At 42.9% G+C, this 17,567-nt stretch overlaps 1 protein-coding gene across 2 annotated transcripts in view; it reads right to left on the bottom strand.

Annotated features, from left to right (window-relative positions):
- Positions 1–202: 202 nt before the first annotated feature.
- LOC147882224 (lysine-ketoglutarate reductase/saccharopine dehydrogenase bifunctional enzyme) overlaps positions 203–17,567 on the bottom strand; it is a 257,686-nt gene continuing 240,321 nt past the window's right edge. Inside the window, exons 23-24 of one of the 2 annotated variants that reach the window (XM_087401327.1) lie at positions 585–654; positions 203–400 (exon numbers count right to left, since the gene is read on the bottom strand). In XM_087401327.1, coding sequence (XP_087257453.1) covers positions 342–400; positions 585–654 — 129 coding nt within the window. In that variant the 3' untranslated portion in view covers positions 203–341. The remainder of the gene's footprint in view (positions 401–584; positions 655–17,567) is intronic. The other variant, XM_087401328.1, reaches the window with a different exon arrangement.

The raw sequence follows: 17,567 nt of genomic DNA, 5'->3' as shown, positions 1-17,567 counted from the left end.
ACGCACAATTACATCTGTGTGCACTCGTACTTGTGCACGTGCACATATGCACACACAAAGAGTTACATGCACGAGGGGTAATGCAGTAAGGTTAAAATAGACACACTTGCATATTCATGCAGGGTAATGCAGTAAGGTTAAGCATAAGCTAGCTTATACATGAAGTGCAATAACAGTACATCATAGCCAAATTGCAATTGGAAGAGAAATACATAACACGATGCTGACTACATTATCTTATAGATGGAGGTATTTCTCCAAATATTAATACATATTATGAATTAATTAATTGACTGTTTCGATGTTTGGAATGAATATCAAGTGTGACTGTGGATGCCAATTTACACATAAGCTGCATGTTCCTTCATACGAATTCCAGATATTTCCAGGATCTCCAATACTGGAACATAAAAAGGACATGCTTAGTAATGAGTTGGTGCATGAAATAACCCATCTCTACAAAAGAAATGTACTCTTTAATCATGTCAAAGCATTAAAAAACGCTGGCTAGAAATCAAGATTGGAAAATAATCATAAAAGTTGAAATTGATGTGCCAAAAATTCACTTCATCTTAGAGTTATACCTGGCTTACAGATTTCTAGATCCAAGGGTCGTAGCACTCCCCTCGATCTTACTTTTCCTAGAAGCAGCAACTACAGTAATAGAACATTAGAACACAGTCAATTGCAGTCAATGATCATTTATAAACAAAGTACAAATTTATATAAAATCGATCATGAGAAAGAATCAAGATCAGGAATGAGCAGCTAGCTGCACAATTTGCTGATAAGTCGTGATATGCATGTTAATAATTGATTATATATGTGTGTGTATGTGCACGCGCGTTCCCTATCTTGGGACTGTTCCTTGTAATATAAATATAAATAGACTTCACAAAAAAAAGTGTGTGTGTGAGAGAGAGAAGTGAGTGTGATAGCAAGCTCACCCCTCCCTCACCCGTCCCTGTACCTTGCCCGCAGCTTGCTACTGCTGCTGCGCCTGCATCCGTACCCCATTTGTCAGCCCCTGTACATCTTCCGTCTGCACTTGCCCCTTCCTTTGCCCCTGCGCAGGCCATACCTGCTGTACGGCCATCCGTACAGGCTCCCCCTCCGTAAAGGTTCCTTTACCCGTTCTTTTTCCTTCGTCTGACTGTACCTGCTCCCATGTCCGTACAGCCAATTTCCGTACCAAATTCGTCTTCCCCTCTATCTCTGCAGCCTTTTGCTCTTCTCGCGCCAGGTCCTGATGTCTCTTCCTCCCCTCTTCCTGCTGCTCCGACAGATGGCTCTTTTGTTTTCTCTGCTTCAGCCCCCCCTTCTGCCTCTGCTCCTCCTGCACGTGTCTTCTTTCGACGGAAGCGTGCTGGTTTGCCTCCTTCCACCTTGGTTAAATCGGCAAAGTTGGATATCGCGGATGGTCCTTCGTCTTCCCTTCAACTAGACCTTCTTTGCCAGATGTGTTTTGCTTCTGTCACAGATGTTCTTTCATCGGGTTCACAGCTCGTTTGTTCTTTGGACTCTGCCCTTCTGGTTTCCGGTCTTCGACAGGCTCAGCAGTTTGGGGTCTCTCTCTACTTTATGGGCAGGGTTTTATCTGCAGCTCAACTTCGTCGTTGGGCTGAAGTTGCAGTGGGTCAAGATTGCCTTTCCTCCTTTGTCTTTCTGGGCAAAGGTTTTTATTATGCCCACTGCTCTTCAACTGATGTGGTGGAGCGACTTGTCAGTTGTGCTGGTATTCATGGGGCTGGTTTCTTTGCTTATGTGATGCCCTGGGATCCACTATTTGATCCGTTTGCCTCTCTTCTTACTCACTGTCCGGTCTATATTACCCTCAAAGCGTTGCCTCTGCTTCTTCTTCAGCATCCTTCCTACTCTTGCAGCTTTTTTGGGGAGGCCTCTACATGTTCCGAGATAGAAGTTTTTGCAGGCTACTCGGGATGTTCGCCTTTGTATTTTATGGGATATGATGCAGCTTGTGCCCTCTACTTTGGATCTTGATTTGGGATTTGCTCATCCGATGCGCATCAGACTGCATTTTGCCTCTTTTCCTACAGCATGTTATCGGTGCCGACAGGTTGGTTATTTTGCACGTGCTTGCCCTTCGGCTTTCATGACCACTCCTCTTGCTCCTTCTTCAACAGTAAAGTTTACTCTTCCTTTTTCCTCCGGTTTCTGCTAAGGCTTTACTGGATAAGCCTTCTTTTACTGCTCTGAAGCATTACTAGAGGAAGGTAGAAAAATCACAGGTTAAACTTTCTCTTGCTGAAGAAGTTCAGGATCCGCCGACTCCCGTTGAGCCTCATCAGCCTCCTTCTCCTCTAGATATGGATGTGCCCCTTGCAGAGGGGATCATACAAGATGTTGCGCATGCTCTTTCTTAGGTTGATCCTCGAAGTGAAGCTGAAATGCCGAGTCCTGATTTATCAGATGCAGCTCTTTCGTCGGAGGATACAGATGTTGATCTAGCTCCTTTGCCTCTGATGCCTATGCCAGAGTCTTCTTCTGTTCGGGATGCAGAAGTGCCTTTTTTACTGAAATCCTTTCATGCCATGTTACAACAGGTTTTTAACCCTGTGATTCAGAAATTTCGGGTACCAGCCTATATCAAGAAGAATAATGAGGGCAAAAAACAGCTGGTTTTTATTGATGGTGTGGTTTCATCACTGCATCAGTTTTTACAGAGCAATAATTTGAAGCTACAGGATGTTGTGTTTGATCCTCCTCCAGCTTGATATGTAACTTTTTACTTGGCTGCCTCATGACTTTTGCTCTGAGGCTTTACTTGTTAAAAAAATTTCTTGTACTTATTTGGTGGGTTCTTACCTCTTTTTGAGGTTTCCCAAACAGAAATATAAGATTTCGCTTTTTTTATAAAAAAAAGTGTGTGTTGATCACTACTTGCTTCTTGACTGAAAGCATGTTCTTTCTCTTGGAATGGAATGGACGGCAATCTTTGCTTGGGAATTCTTTGAGAGCTGAAAGCATTCACTGGTCGAAAGTCTTTCAGCCTTCCTTGGCTTTACACGAACCTCGACATTCCTACTTTGTCTCATTTGAAGGCATCACCTCAGTTGTTGATGTTATAGATGATGCTAGTACTGTGCTCCCCTTTTCTCTAGCAACCACTTCATATGGATTGGGCTCTCATTATCGTCCTTTGTGGTGACAAATTACTTCTATGCTTTCGCCTTTTATTCCGATTCCTCCTTTGGAACTCTAGGATCGGCTGGAAGATTGGACTTTGACTTCTCCAGGGTCCTCTTCTCGATTACTGTACCTGCATTGTATAAAATCCTTTTGCCTCAACATTTGGTTTCAGAGAGAGGTGATTCTGTTTGGCGAATGCATCGCCCAGCCAAGTGGTGGAGGAAAAGATTATAGCAACTTTGGGCCTATAAAGTACTGCTTCAGCAACAGGTTTTCTTTTGGCGAGTTCTTTTGGGAGTGTTTTCATCTGGACAGCTATTAGCTCATCGACACATTGCTCCTGCACTTTGCCACAGATGTTCTGCTTCTTTGGAGACTGTGCCTCACTTGTTTTGGCATTGTCCGTGCTCTCATGAGTTTTTTGATCTGCTTCGATAGCGTCTGCGAGCAAGATTCCCATCTGTTCTATTTGGGAAGTTCTTCTGGTTATTTGGGTTTCATCCATCCAGACTGGAGTTTCATCTTTTCTTCGTTTGGGTTCGCTACTGGGTACTATGGACTTTATGGACATATAGGAATTGTAAAGTCTTTGGTGATCCTACTTTCTCTCTGTTTGGCTTTTTTAAGCATTCTTTGCAGCAATCTTTCTTTGATTGCTTGCAGACCCGCTGCATAGATCATGAGGTCTTTTTGGTATATACTGAAATTTTCAGTTGATGTAATTGTAGCACCTTATTTTGAGGTTGCTACTCATATAATATAATCAATCAAACATTTCACCCAAAAAAAAGTGTGTGTTGATCTCTGGAAGGAATTGCAGCCCATGATGCCGGGCTATACTTTTCAGCATAATGCCCAATCTTCTTATCAGGCGCATCTGGATAGATGGTATCAAGTTGACCCGCAGCATTGTGACACTTTCTCTTGCAGACTTTTGATTGATCATGCATTCATGCACTCTGATCATGCACCTCTTTGGTTAAGGCTCTCTCTGCATGATTTTCCAACTGACAGATTGCCTTGTAGAAGTTTTCTGCTGATCAATAATAGTTATTTGGAGCATGCTGATTTTAAAGCCATGGTTTGTGATGCCATTCAGCCTCTCTCTCGTCACACACATATAGATCTGGATTATGCATGGCAAGCTTTCATTGCTCGAATGCAATTAGAGATTATGGCAAATCACATATGAAAGCCATTCGGGAGACTGTTGCGCATGCCAAGAATACTTGCCAGGACTTGACTGAGCTTGGTCATCTTAGGCCTTTGTCCTTTACAGAAAGCATGCAGCTGTGCCAGGCAAATCTTGTTTGCAGTCTAATGATCAACGTAAGCTTATTAAATGGGAAACCCGATCTTGACAAAAGGATTTTTTGAATAAAGGTTGCTCTTCGAAGCAATTTTTCAGAAGCTTGCATTCCAAACGACAAGCTGCCAACATCTGCAAGATTCGGATGCTCATGGTGTTTGGTCCTCATCTCGGTCAGAACTTGTTGATGTCTGTACGCAGCACTTCTCCTCTCATTTTGGGCATGTGGATACTCTTTCTCCTGAGGTTTTGTCTGCACGGCAGCTTCTCCTATACACAGTAGGATGTTCTGCTCCTACAGGTGGATATTGCAAAAGCTTTTGATATGGGTCAATGAGATTTCATCTCGCAAACTATGCGAGCTCTTGGGTTTGGAAGAAAAATGCAGCAAGTTATTTACTGGCTTTACAAGGACAGCAAATATGCCTGTATTCTTTCCGGGGATATTTCTGAAGAGTGGACTCTTCGTTGCTTGGTCCGACAGGGATGTCCCCTTAGTGCCTTGCTCTATGCCGTTGCTACACATCCTATGCTGCAATATATAGATCATCTTGTGGATACAGGAATCCTCCATGGCTTGGAAATGGTAGAAAATCGCAGCATGGTTGCTCAAGCCTATGCTGATGATTCCTTTTTCACTCCCAAGAATACTCAGCATGATCTTTCTGCTTTGATGCAATCTCTTTCTATCCATGGTTTGGCAGCTAGCCTCCATGTGAATTTTCAAAAGTCTAAGCTGCTCCCTTTGCACTCTAAAGACTAGCATAGTCTATTGTGGCCAGGAGAAATCATTCGACCAACTCAGATAGTTCGCCATCTTGGTTACCCTCTGGGTTGGGGAATCACTTGTCGTTAGCAGATTGATTGGGTACTAGTTAAGCTCAGGAAAAGCTAGAATATTGGAAACTGGTGACCTAGCCGTTACGTGTTCGACTTCGAATAGTACAGTCTATTCTAGTGGCTTATATTCAATTTTATTTGCCTTTGATCATGTTCACCAAGGCCGATCTTGCTTCTTTCATGTCTGCCATTATGGAGATCTTCTAGCAATCTAGACATAGCAGAAAAAGTCTCAAGTTACTTTCGGTGCATCGCATCTGCTCCCCGAAAATGCATAGAGGTTTAAATATTGTTGATATCTAGGTGCATATCTTTGCTCACGATGGAAAAATGTTGCTGCAATTTCTGACTAGTGACCAGCCTTGGGCTGTTATGATTCGATCTCTATTGAGACATATCAATATTTCTTCCTTTGGTCACTGGCAACTCACTCAGTGGGATTTTTTATTTGGTTGCGTGGATGGTACATTGCATGGCTGCCCTATGGTCTCCAACTTGCTTTTTAATTGGAAGCACATTCTTTCTCGCTTAGAATGGCATGGCCGAGATTCTCTGGTGGGAACTCTTTGAGGGCTGAAAGCATTTACTAGTCTAAAGTTTTTCAGCCTCTGCTCACCTTACAGGAACCTCGCCGTTCTTATTTTCTTTCTTTCAAAGGAATTAGCACTGTTGCTAATGTCATTCATGATGATGGCACTATTTTATCTTTTTCTCAGGCAGCCACTCGTTTTGGCTTGGGATCCCACTACCGCACTTTGTGGCAGAAAATTACTTGTATGCTTCCATAGGTTGTTCCAATACCTCCTTTGGAACTCCAGGATCGGCTAGAGGATTGGAGTTTAACTTCACCAGGGTCCTCCTCTCGTCCTTTGAGGCTCTCTCAGATTACGGTGCATGCATTATACAAAATCCTTTTGCCTCAACCTTGGGTTTCAGAAAAAGCTAATTCTACTTGGTGAATGCTTCGCCCAGCTAAGTGGTGGCGAAAGAGACTAAAGTGACTTTGGGCATATAAAGTTCCTCTTCGGCAACAAGTTTTTATGTGGAGAGTACTTCTGGGAATTTTTCCATCTGGACAGTGTAAGAGATTACAAAGATATGGTGTTGTAGGCATAAATTCAACCCTATGGTTGACCAGTAGTACTTGGGTACTATATATACCAAGTACTTGTATTGTTTCATTCGTACATTTCTATTGGAGCTTCCTTGTGTGTGTACTCTTGCTCACTTGTATTCACAACATGTCTCTACTTTGTTCCTACATTTGGTATCAAAGCGCTTCCGTCTCTAGAGCCCATTCCCGCGCTTGCTTCCAGACTCCCACAAGCTTGGTGCTCCAGTGCGCGTTCCTGGTTCTCACATTCAGCTCTCCAGCTTTCGTTTGAGGTAGCTCCTACAGTCCAGTGGCTGTTTTTTGACCTTTTGAGGTTCGATTTCAAGTGGGACAGCTACTACTCATAACTAAACACACACACACACACACACACCTTTGTAAGACTATAATATATCCAAGTGTACAAATTCAGATTTTTGTTGTTCTAAAGTCCACACACACACACCCTTTTTTTTTTTTTGGGGGGGGGGGTTGGAATCCAGTTCTATTTATATTACAATTTGCAGCCCCATAAAAGAAGGGAGAAGCAATGAAAAGGTCATTATACACACACACACACACACACCCCTTTGTAAGACTAGAACATATCCAATCATACAAATTCAGATTTTGTTGTTCTAAAGTCCAAACTTCTACATTGAAATAAAAGAGAAAACGAAAGAGAAGAAAAATGAGCTAACACAATTTCTGAGCTGCCCGCATACAAACAAACCTGTCCCACACCATTTCAGGCGATTTTTTTTTTCTTTTTTGTCTGTACATCCGTACAAATCTATCGATACAGTTGCACGACAATGCTGGGAGTCCATACGACTTGTCAAGAGGTGATTTCGAGTAGTTTTCGGCTGTTTTTTGATGTTTTTTCTTAGATCTGGACTCCTTTCAGCTCTAGTCTCTCCCGGGTGTGTTCCAGCAGCTCCAGGCGTCTCCATACTTCTCCAGGCTCTTCCCTACACGTGTATTGTATTCAAAAGTACTCCCGACAGCTTCATTCAGCTCCAAACAGCTCACTTCAGCTCCTTTGTCATCTCTAGCTTGCCCACACAGTCAGTGGACTGTTTTGCAGGTGGTTCCGGCCAAGGTGCGCTTTCAGTAAGTGTTTTGGGCTGTGTATTTCACTTCGGAACTGTTTTTGCAGCCCATACTCTTGCACTCTCAGGTGCATTTGCAGATACTCTGCATTGTTGGGTGTATTTGTAGTTACTTTACAATTGTGGATGCCTTTGAGCTCCGTTGGATGCATTTGAGCACTCGTGGGTGTGCTATTTCCGATTTGGGTTGTGCATTTTCAGTTTGGGATTGCACTTAAGATTGCAGCAGAATGCAGTGATTGGTTTATGCCATTTTTGCAGTGATTGCATTGTGCAGTCAGTGGCATTTCAGAGCAGGCAGTCGTACTTTGCATTTGCAGCAAGCATTTGTTTGGGATTTGCAAGCATATTTGCAGCCAATTGCACTTTTGGGACTTGCAGTTCTTTTTGCATGTACATTTGCAGCTTGTGGGTATCCCATTTTGCATCATGTTGACTCTTTCCGACAGTTTTGGCAATTTGTCCGAGAGTGACAAGTTGGATGGACCAAACTATGCCTTGTGGTCATTCATGCTTAAGAACATCTTGGTTGGTGGTAAGGGCTTGTGGGATATTGTTAGTGGGGATGAGGTGAGGCCAGCAGGCTCATCTACATCCAGCACAGCTTCTTCGGGTCAGACTACAGGCAGACACAACAGACTGCTACAGACCCTCCTGCTAGTCCCATAACATCGACGGAGGAGCATAAGAAGTTTGACCGCCGCAGTGCCCAAGCAATGTTTTGATTGCCACAAATGTGAAGAGGCACATTATGATGACTATCAAGTCATGCAAGGATGCAAAGGCAGCATGGGAAAGATTGGCAAACATGTATCATGTTAAGAATGAGGCAACAACCATTGCCTTGACAAATTAGCTCAAAGATCTCGAGATGCAGGAAGGCCATGCCATCACTTATCATTTTGCCAGGATCACTGACCTACGTGATCAGCTCGCAAGTATTGATGAGGAAATAGAAGACAAGAAGTTCGTCTCTATTACTCTCAATAGCTTAGCGCCCTCATATGGCACATTTGTCACTTCATTGACCATTGTTCTCACGGTAGGCCCACTCTCGCTCAATGAGTTAGTTGGGCTTTTGTTGCAGAAAGAGGAGAGATGCCCAAATTTTTCCCAAGCCTCTCGTCAGGGTGAGCAAGCACTTGCCATGGGTGGAAAGGACAAATTTCAGAAAAAGTTTAAGCCAAAACACAGCCATACAATTCAGCCCAAGGAGGGGAATGCAAGCAGTTCAAGAAAAAATCGAAAAAAGGAAAAATGCAACTATTGCAAGAAGCCAGGACATTACATCGCAGAGTGTCAGAAAAGGATTGCCAATGAAAAGAAAAGGCAAAGGGACAGCTCTACCAGTAATTTTGTTGCCCCCACTGAAACTCGTGCTTCAGATGCACATGGTGAAGCTCATCTTGCCCAAGGTGATAGAGATTTTGTGTTTGCTGCATTTAGTGAGAAGATGGATGCCAGGGGGGATTTGAATGCTGAAAATCAATCAAGGGATGCTTCCCTTGTTGCAAGTGATACATGGTATATCGACAGTGGTGCTACTAAGCACATGACTCCTCGCCAAGAGTGGTTTGAGAGCATCACACCTGTTCATGGCAAACAGGTTACATGTGCCAATGATGCTTCTCAAGACATCATCGGAGTTGGGTACATTCCCATTCAGCTTGATAATGGGAAAGTTAAGTATATCCGAGATGTTTGGTATGTTCCAGATTTGAGGTAAAATCTGATTTCAGTTTCAAACATTGCCCATGATCAACATATGTTGGTCAAATTTCAGGATAACCAAGGATCAAGGATCCAAAGAAAGGGTATGAGGTTGTAGCAACAGGCACATATGACATAGGCTTATAAAGGCTTGATGCTCAGCCTTATGATCAGAAGGTATTGGCTGTAGCAAACACTTTCCAGGCTGATTTATGGCGTGCCAGGTTTGGACATGTCCATCACAAGGCATTGTCCTACTTGTACAACAATAATATGACTCAAGGAATGCCAAAATTTCAGCAACCAGCAAATGAAGTGTGTGAGGGGTGTGCACTTCGCAAATTGCATCACTTGCCATTCAATAAACAAGGCAAGAATCGGGTCAAGGCAACCAGAGTGTTGCAGATAGTGCATAGTGATGTATGTGGGCCCATGACTATTCCCACGCATAGAGGAGCAAGGTACTTTGTGACCTTTATAGATGACTTCTCCAGGTTCACATACCTTTTCCTCATGAAGGAAAAATTTGAGGTGTTCTATTGGTTTCAGGAGTTCAAAGCTATGGCTGAGAACCAAACCAATTCTAGAATTGGAGCACTCAACTCAGATAAAGGAGGAGAGTACATGTCATGGGCATTCCAGGGATTTTCGCAACATGGGATTAAACATCACTTGACATGCCCCTACACACCACAACAAAATCCACTCCCTGAGAGAAAAAATCCTACTCTCATGGAGATGACGAGATGCATGTTGAAATTCAAGAGAGTCTCAAAAGCTTTTTGGGGAGAAGCAGTTTTGACAGCCACTTATATTCAGAATAGATGCCCTATCAAAGCTTTTGTTAATGTGACTCCATTTGAGGCTTTGTATGGCTTTAAGCCAAAGGTTAGTCATTTCAGAGTTTTTTGGCTTGGTGGCATATGCTTTGGTTCCAGATGCACATCGGACAAAGCTTGATGACAAGAGTGTCAAATGCATTTTTGTGGGGTATAGCACTGAAAGCAGGGGATTTAGGCTTTATAATCCCGCTACCAGGAAGGTAATAATCAGCAGAGATGTTCTCTTTGCTAAGAATGAGTGCATGCAGCCCGCTAGTGCAGACTTGCCACCATACGATGACACCTCTTTGGACATCATTCAGTTTGAGGATGATGAGATGGAGTCTCTTGATGCTTCCCCTTCTACTTCTCATAGTTCAGATGGCTTGCCACATGTTGAGGATGGCTCTCCCTCAAATGTTTCAGATTTGCAGCCAGTTAATGAGAATAGACAGCCTCATGTTTGGAGGCATTATCAATGTCGTGAGGCCACTAAAGATGTTGATGCAGCCCCGAGTGGTACAGCAGAGAAATCTATTCCATGTTGGGTAAGGTTGACCATTCAAGATGCTAAGGATCAGCCTACTTTGGGGAAAACCAGGGCTAGTACTCAGAAAAATAAAAAAAATGTCAATTTTGCTTTGATGACCTCAGTGATGGAAGCTGAAAATGAGCCTCAGAGCTTCAAGGATGCTCAGCATAATCCGACATGGTAGAAAGCTATGGAAGCTGAGATAAATCCATTGAGAAGAATGCCAAATGGGACTTGGTTGATGCGCCCATTGGAAAAAATGTCGTTGGCACGAAATGGATTTACAAGGTGAAATACCATTCAGATGGCACAGTTGAGAAATACGAAGCCCGTTTGGTTGCCAAGGGGTATGTACAAGAGGAGGGGATAGATTATGAGACTTTTGCTCCAGTGGCCAAGATGACCACCATTCATTCTGTCATCTCTCTTGCTGCGTTTTATGGTCGGTTAGTGTACCAAATGGATGTCAAGACCGCTTTCCTCAATGGAGATCTTAAAGAGAAGGTCTATGTACATCAGCCCCAAGGTTTTGAGGTGAAGGGACAAGAGCACAAGGTATGCAAGTTCAGGAAGGCTCTATACGGGCTGAAGCAAGCACCTCGTGCGTGGTATTAGAAGATACATCAGTTTTTGCTGTCCCAAGGCTTCGTGAACACTCATACAGAGCCAAATCTGTATGTTCTGCAGCAAAAATCAGAATTGGTCATGTTGGTACTATATGTGGATGACATCATACTCACTGCCAGTGATTTGCAGCAAATTACAGCAGTGCAGTCCGCTTTATGTCACAACTTTGACATGACAGATTTGGGCCTATTATATTATTGCCTTGGCATTGAGTTTTGGCAGACCCATGATGGGATTTCTATGTCACAGACAAAGTATTCGAAGGGGTTGTTGTAAAAATTTAAAATGGAGAACTGTAAGCCTGTGGCTACTCCATCGGAAAAGGGACTCAAGCTGAGTAAGCATGATGCTGCTGAAAAGTTTGATGGCACTCTGTACATGTAGTTGGTTGGTAGTTTGATATATCTATGCTCCATACAGCCTGATATTGCCTACACCATAGGGCTTTTAGCCAGTTCATGCATTGTCCCACGATCACACATTGGAATGCAGCAAAGAGGGTTCTCAGATATGTCCATGGCACTCTCTCTCTTGGCTTGCATTATGCTTCAGATTGTGATCTAGAGCTGAGTGGTTTCACCGACTCAGATTGGTCAGGGAACATTGACGACAGACGGTCCACTACTGGCTATTGCTTCTCATTGGGTTCAGCTTGTATCTCATGGCTAAGTAAGAAGCAAGAGCGAGTCTCTCTTTCCTCCAGTGAAGCAGAGTACAAAGCTGCAAATTCAGCCACTACGGAGTTAATGTGGTTAAGGAAGCTTTTGCATGACTTGCATCATGCACAGGATGGCGAAGCAAACTCTATCTTCTGTGACAACCAGAGTTGCATTGCCATAGCCAACAATCCTGTCTTTCATGCTCGCATGAAACACATTGAAAATCATTATCATTATGTACGGGATTGTATTTCTGATGGCTTCACTAATCTCATCTATTGCCCATCTGAGGACAATGTGGCGGATATCTTCACCAAAGCCCTGTCAACAGATCTTTTCTTACGACATCGACATGGCTTGGGGATCAGAGACATTCTCACAATGTCAAGGGGGGTTGTGAAGTGATTCACAATGACATTGTTTTCATGTACTCCCATAGGTTGCATATCCATCTGGATGAATTTGTGCAACCATGGTACTTTAGGTACTTCAGGGTACACCTGAGACGTTTCCAAGGTACTTTCAGCCATATCTTTGAGGAGGGATTTGTAAGAGATTACAAAGATATGGAGTTATAGGCATAAAGTCAACCCTATGGTTGACCAGTAGTACTTGGGCACTATATATATACCAAGTACTTGTCGAACATTTCTATTAGAGCTTTCTTGTGTGTGCACTCTTGCTCACTTGTGTTCACAACCTGTCTCCACTTTATTCCTACAAACAGTTGCTGGCTCATAGACACATTTCTCCTTCTGTTTGTCACAGATGTTTAGCTCCTTGGGAGGCTGTGCTTCATTTGTTCTGGCTTTGTCCATCCTCTCATGATTTCTTGGGCCTCCTTCGATAATGGTTGAGAGCAAGATTTCTGAACTCTATTTTTGGGAAGTCTTTCTGGCTCTTTGGTCTTCATCCACACAAACAGGATTTTGATGTTTTCTTTGTTTGGATGCGTTATTGGGCACTTTGGACTTTATGGACGGCCCGAAATTGTAAAGTCTTTGGTGACCCGACTGTTGGTAAACTGAAAAGAAAGCACGGAGTGAACACAAACTCAGAATACTTGCTTATAGAATGAAAAGAGTAAGGTTCTTATGTAGGCACCTCTTACATGCTCACTGACATCACTGATGACTTCAGAGCTCCACAATCATCTCCTCAATCTGCTCCTAGATTCTCTCAATCATCCTATGTGGCTTCTACCACCACCTAACTGTGTTTATGGACACCTAACTGTGCCTCTAGCACTCACACATAGAAACCAAGGTGTGCCTGGGGCATACACCTTGAGATATCCCAACAAACCCCCCCTCAAGGGAATGCCTCAGGCTATGTCAAGGATACAGCTAGCACAAGGTGTCTCATGCCATCTCATGGTGGTCATGGATCTATCAATGGCTAGGATCTCAAGCTAGCAAGGGTTCCCATGGGTGTAAGGTAAACAAAAGGGATACAAAAGACCTTCCAATGGTTATCTCCCCTGCATGTACATGCACACAATGTCTGCAGGAGGTACCATGGAGCAAAACACATACACATGGCCTACATCATAAGGTGACCAGAGGTGTTTACAAAACACACAAAACACAATAGTTTATTTCATTCATTTTGGAGGACTATCCAGGCTGAGTACCTTGACTCAACAAAAAGAGAGATCTGGAGCATACATAGAGATGATTTAAAAAGCATAATCTTCAAAGGATGCCTCATCTTGTGGTGGAAGCACATCAACTGAAAGTAGATTGGCATTTCCTGTCTTTGAAGTTGCTTCCTTTTTGGCTCTGCAAAACTTCTCATGATGATTGTTTTTGCCACAGTGTTTGCATGGATTGATTTTGAAGCAGTCTTTTGAGAGGTGATTAGTCTTCCCACAATGATTGCAAGGTGAAAACTTGCCCTTCTGGATTTTTATGGCATAGGCTGTGTCATTGCATAAAGAAAAGCCCTTACAGATCTACCTCAGTAGATCCACTATGCACGAAGCTTTCTCATTTCCAGAGACACAAGAAGAATATCCAAAGAAACATTTGGATGCAAGATTTTGTGAAATTCAGGATATATTCCCACCTAACACAGTCACAAAGCGAGGGAATACGCCATGATATAATTATGGATCCCATATGCAAAGAGGCAGCTAAGTTTTTGGCTAACATTTTCAATCATACAGGAGTGAGAAAAAACTATATGTTAGTAAAAACTCTTACACTCCTTGGTAGAGCAAACCTAAAAGACTAGGCTCAACACATATCCTTGCTCTACTAACCAATTATGTATCCACTACACATAATGGAAAAAGCTACATTGCCCATCTATTGGCCATAATAATCGGGTTTGCAATAGAGCAAGAGGATGACTCTACACCCCTCTCAACACAACATATAGAGGACTTTGAAACATTGATATTATCACCACAATGGGAATTAGACCCTCCACCTACTCTCAATGCAGATAACATGGATGAGCAACAATCCGAACAGATTCCAGAGAATGACAATGTGGAACTCTGCGAAAGAATACTGCAGCTCAGTTTAGTCTTCCCACAACAGAAGGACTCGAGCGAGGAAATCCAAGAGGATACCATACCACATAATGACTTTGTAAGAGAGCCAAATATCTCCACCGGAGCTCCATGTGCCTTTCTTCTTCTTGGAGAGCAGAGATAAGACCTTCAAGATTAGGATTAGGAAGATTTTTCAAAGTGGTAACAATATGATCATAATCTTCAGGCATACTCTTAAGCAACACTGCCATAGCATCATCTGTAGTGATAGGAGAGTTGATAGAAGCAAGTTGAGTCATAAGACTCCGCATGTAATTGACATGGGCAGCCAAAGGAGTGCCACTAACCATCTTCAATTCAAAGAAAGAAAATTTAAGTGATAATTTTGAGATGTGAGAGCTAGCACCAAAAATCATGTCAAGCTTCTGCCAAGCTTCTGAAGGAGACTCTAAGTCAAAGATGTGATGAATATAATCATCTCCTAAAGCAAGAGCAATGATACCATATGCTTTCTCCTCTCTAGCGGGATCCCTTGCTGGGCGTGTCGGAGCTGAGGATTCTCCAGCATTGGAGGCTGTTGAAGAAGAGGTTGAAGCCAGTTTGACAAGTCCCCAGAGGTTTTCCCTCATCAATGCAAATTTCACCTTCATCTGCCATGTGTGGAAGCCCTTACTATTGAGCTTATCTATATTCAATATGGTAGCCATGAGAGGGTCTAACCCAGGTATTGGGCAGTGTCTTCTCTCTTACAAGGCTAGAAAAATAACTGAAAAGAGCAAAGACTTGTGACCAAATTTCAATCAATGATGCTTTCACTTACATGCTTCACAGAGGTGGCTAAATGAAAGCTTTCCAATCAAAACCAGGTGTAGCAACTTAAAAGAAAGTTGTAGCCACAGTTGTACTAATGCTTTTCAAAACTTCAAAACCTCAGAAATGCTAAAGTAGCATCTAATGTAGCATCACATTCACTACCTTGTCAAAACTGTCAAAAACAGAGGACTGAACTTGGAGGGCTTGTATCTCACTCTACAAAGCAAAGAAAAAAGGGCTTTCTGAGGCAAAAGAAAGCTCATATACCAGAGAAGGTCCACTGAGGAGGAGGGGCACAAATCTGCGTCAGTTCGCCATAGCTTGCTTCTTCAATTTCAACTGGTTTTTCTCTGTTTTCACCATGAATATGCAGCCATTGCTGCTCAAATTTCAGCACAGGATAGCTCAAGGTATGGAGAAGCTCCCTCTGAAAGGAATTAGAGAAACATCGAGGAGTCTCAGAGAAATCGTGGAAGACATGTTCGACGATCTGCGCGAAATGGCGACTTGCAGCGACGAAGATACTTTAATTCCTTGCAGCCAAAGGTTCGCCCCTTTGAGAGGTATCTCCAGCAGAAAGGGCTTGGAGAATGGCGGAGAACTGAGGGAGAATAGGCTTTAGCAAGATTTGGGAAGAAGGGGAAGAAATGGTGAAGAAGAAGATGGAGAAGAAGATGATGATGTGGCAGAAATGGGCTCAAGGGGGATCAAAGGGCTCTGATACCATGTTGGTAAACTGAAAAGAAAGCACGGAGTGAACACAAACTCAGAATACTTGCTTATAGAATGAAAAGAGTGAGGTCCTTATGTAGGCACCTCTTACACCGACTTTCTCTTTGTTCGCCTTTTTCAAGCGTTCTCTGCAACAATCCTTTTTTAACTATTTGCAAACACGTTGCATAGATCATGATGCGTGTTTGGCCTATACAGAGATTTTCAGCTGATGTATTTTCTAGCACCTTGCTTCGAGGAGGCTATTCTTGTAATATAACAACACATGGATTTCACTGGAAAAAAAGAGAGAGAGAGTGTGTGTGTGTGTGTGTGTGTGTGAGAGAGAGAGAGAGAGAGAGAGGGATTGTCCTATGGTTTCTTAAATGTTTTTGGATTGGAAGCATATTCTTTCACACTTGGCATGGAATGGGAGAGACTCTTTACAGGGTAACTCTTTGCCAGCTAAGAGCATCCATTAGTCACAGGTTTTTTCTCCTCCCTTGGTCTTGTAGGAGCCCCGACGCTCTTATTTTCTTAATATGAAAGGGATTTCCAATGTTGCTGATGTTATTAAATACAATGGCACTCTTTTATCCTTCCCTTTGGCTGCTGCAAAATATGGTTTGGGCATGCACTATCGTCTGGTATGGCAAGTCATTACTCAAATGGTTCAGCCATTTCATCCAGTACTGCCTTTAGAAATTCAAGAAAGGCTTCGGGATTGGACTCTTCTTCCTTTATACTCATCCATACATCCTCTGAAGCTATCTCATATCACAGTCTCTTCTTTATATAAAGTTATGTTGTCACCACCTTGGGTATCAGATAGGGCCAATCAGATTTGGGCATTGCACCGTCCACTCAAATGGTTGAAAAAGAGATTGAAACAAATTTGGCACTCCAAGGTTCCATTACGCCAACAAGTCTTTTTATGGCGTGTTCTATTGGGGGTTGTTCCATCTGGACAGCTTTTATCATGCAGACGTATTGCTCCAGCTATCTGTCATCGGTGTTTAGCTCCCAGGGAATCCGTGTCTCATATCTTTTGGCATTGCCCTAAGACACATAACTTCTTGGGCATTCTTCGGCACGGATTGAGATAGAGATTTTCTTAGGCTGCTATCCTAAGAAAATCTCTATCCTAAACGGAATCTATCCTAAACGGCTGGATTTTGATTTGTTCTTTACTAGGGTTTGCTAACTGGGCACTCTGGACTCTCTAGAAAGCTAGAAACCACAAAGTCTTTGGTGATCACGTTTTTCTACTTTCGCTTTCTTCCGTCGTTCTTTGCAGCAATCGCTCTTTGATTGTTTGCAAACTCACTGCATAGATCAGGATGTATATTTGTCCTACATGGACATTTTCGCTTGATGTATTATTTCAACTTGCCAGTTTTTTCCTGGATAGCTATCTTGTAATATAAAGCATTCAAAGTTTTCACTCAAAAAATACTAGATCTCAACCAAACTCTCTCTTGCAGACAGAGCGCTGGTGGTCAACAAGGTCCTCCCATCTTGTTGGTGCTTTCATCGGGGATGCATGGGGCAGTTGAGATGATTGGTGCGGGATTTCCTTTGGGCGGGATCGGATGGCACGCTAACGGAGCCACATGGCAGACTTTGATTCAGCCTCAATTACAGGGAGGACTGGGCATTGTGTTTTTGGTGACCCTTCTCTAAATAAGTT

This window comes from Dipteris shenzhenensis, chromosome 30 (assembly GCF_047967505.1).
Source record: "Dipteris shenzhenensis isolate YYH24624 ecotype China chromosome 30, Dip_SZ_1.0, whole genome shotgun sequence".
In the NCBI taxonomy this organism is placed as follows: domain Eukaryota; kingdom Viridiplantae; phylum Streptophyta; class Polypodiopsida; order Gleicheniales; family Dipteridaceae; genus Dipteris; species Dipteris shenzhenensis.
This window is presented reverse-complemented; position numbering and strand designations above follow the sequence as displayed.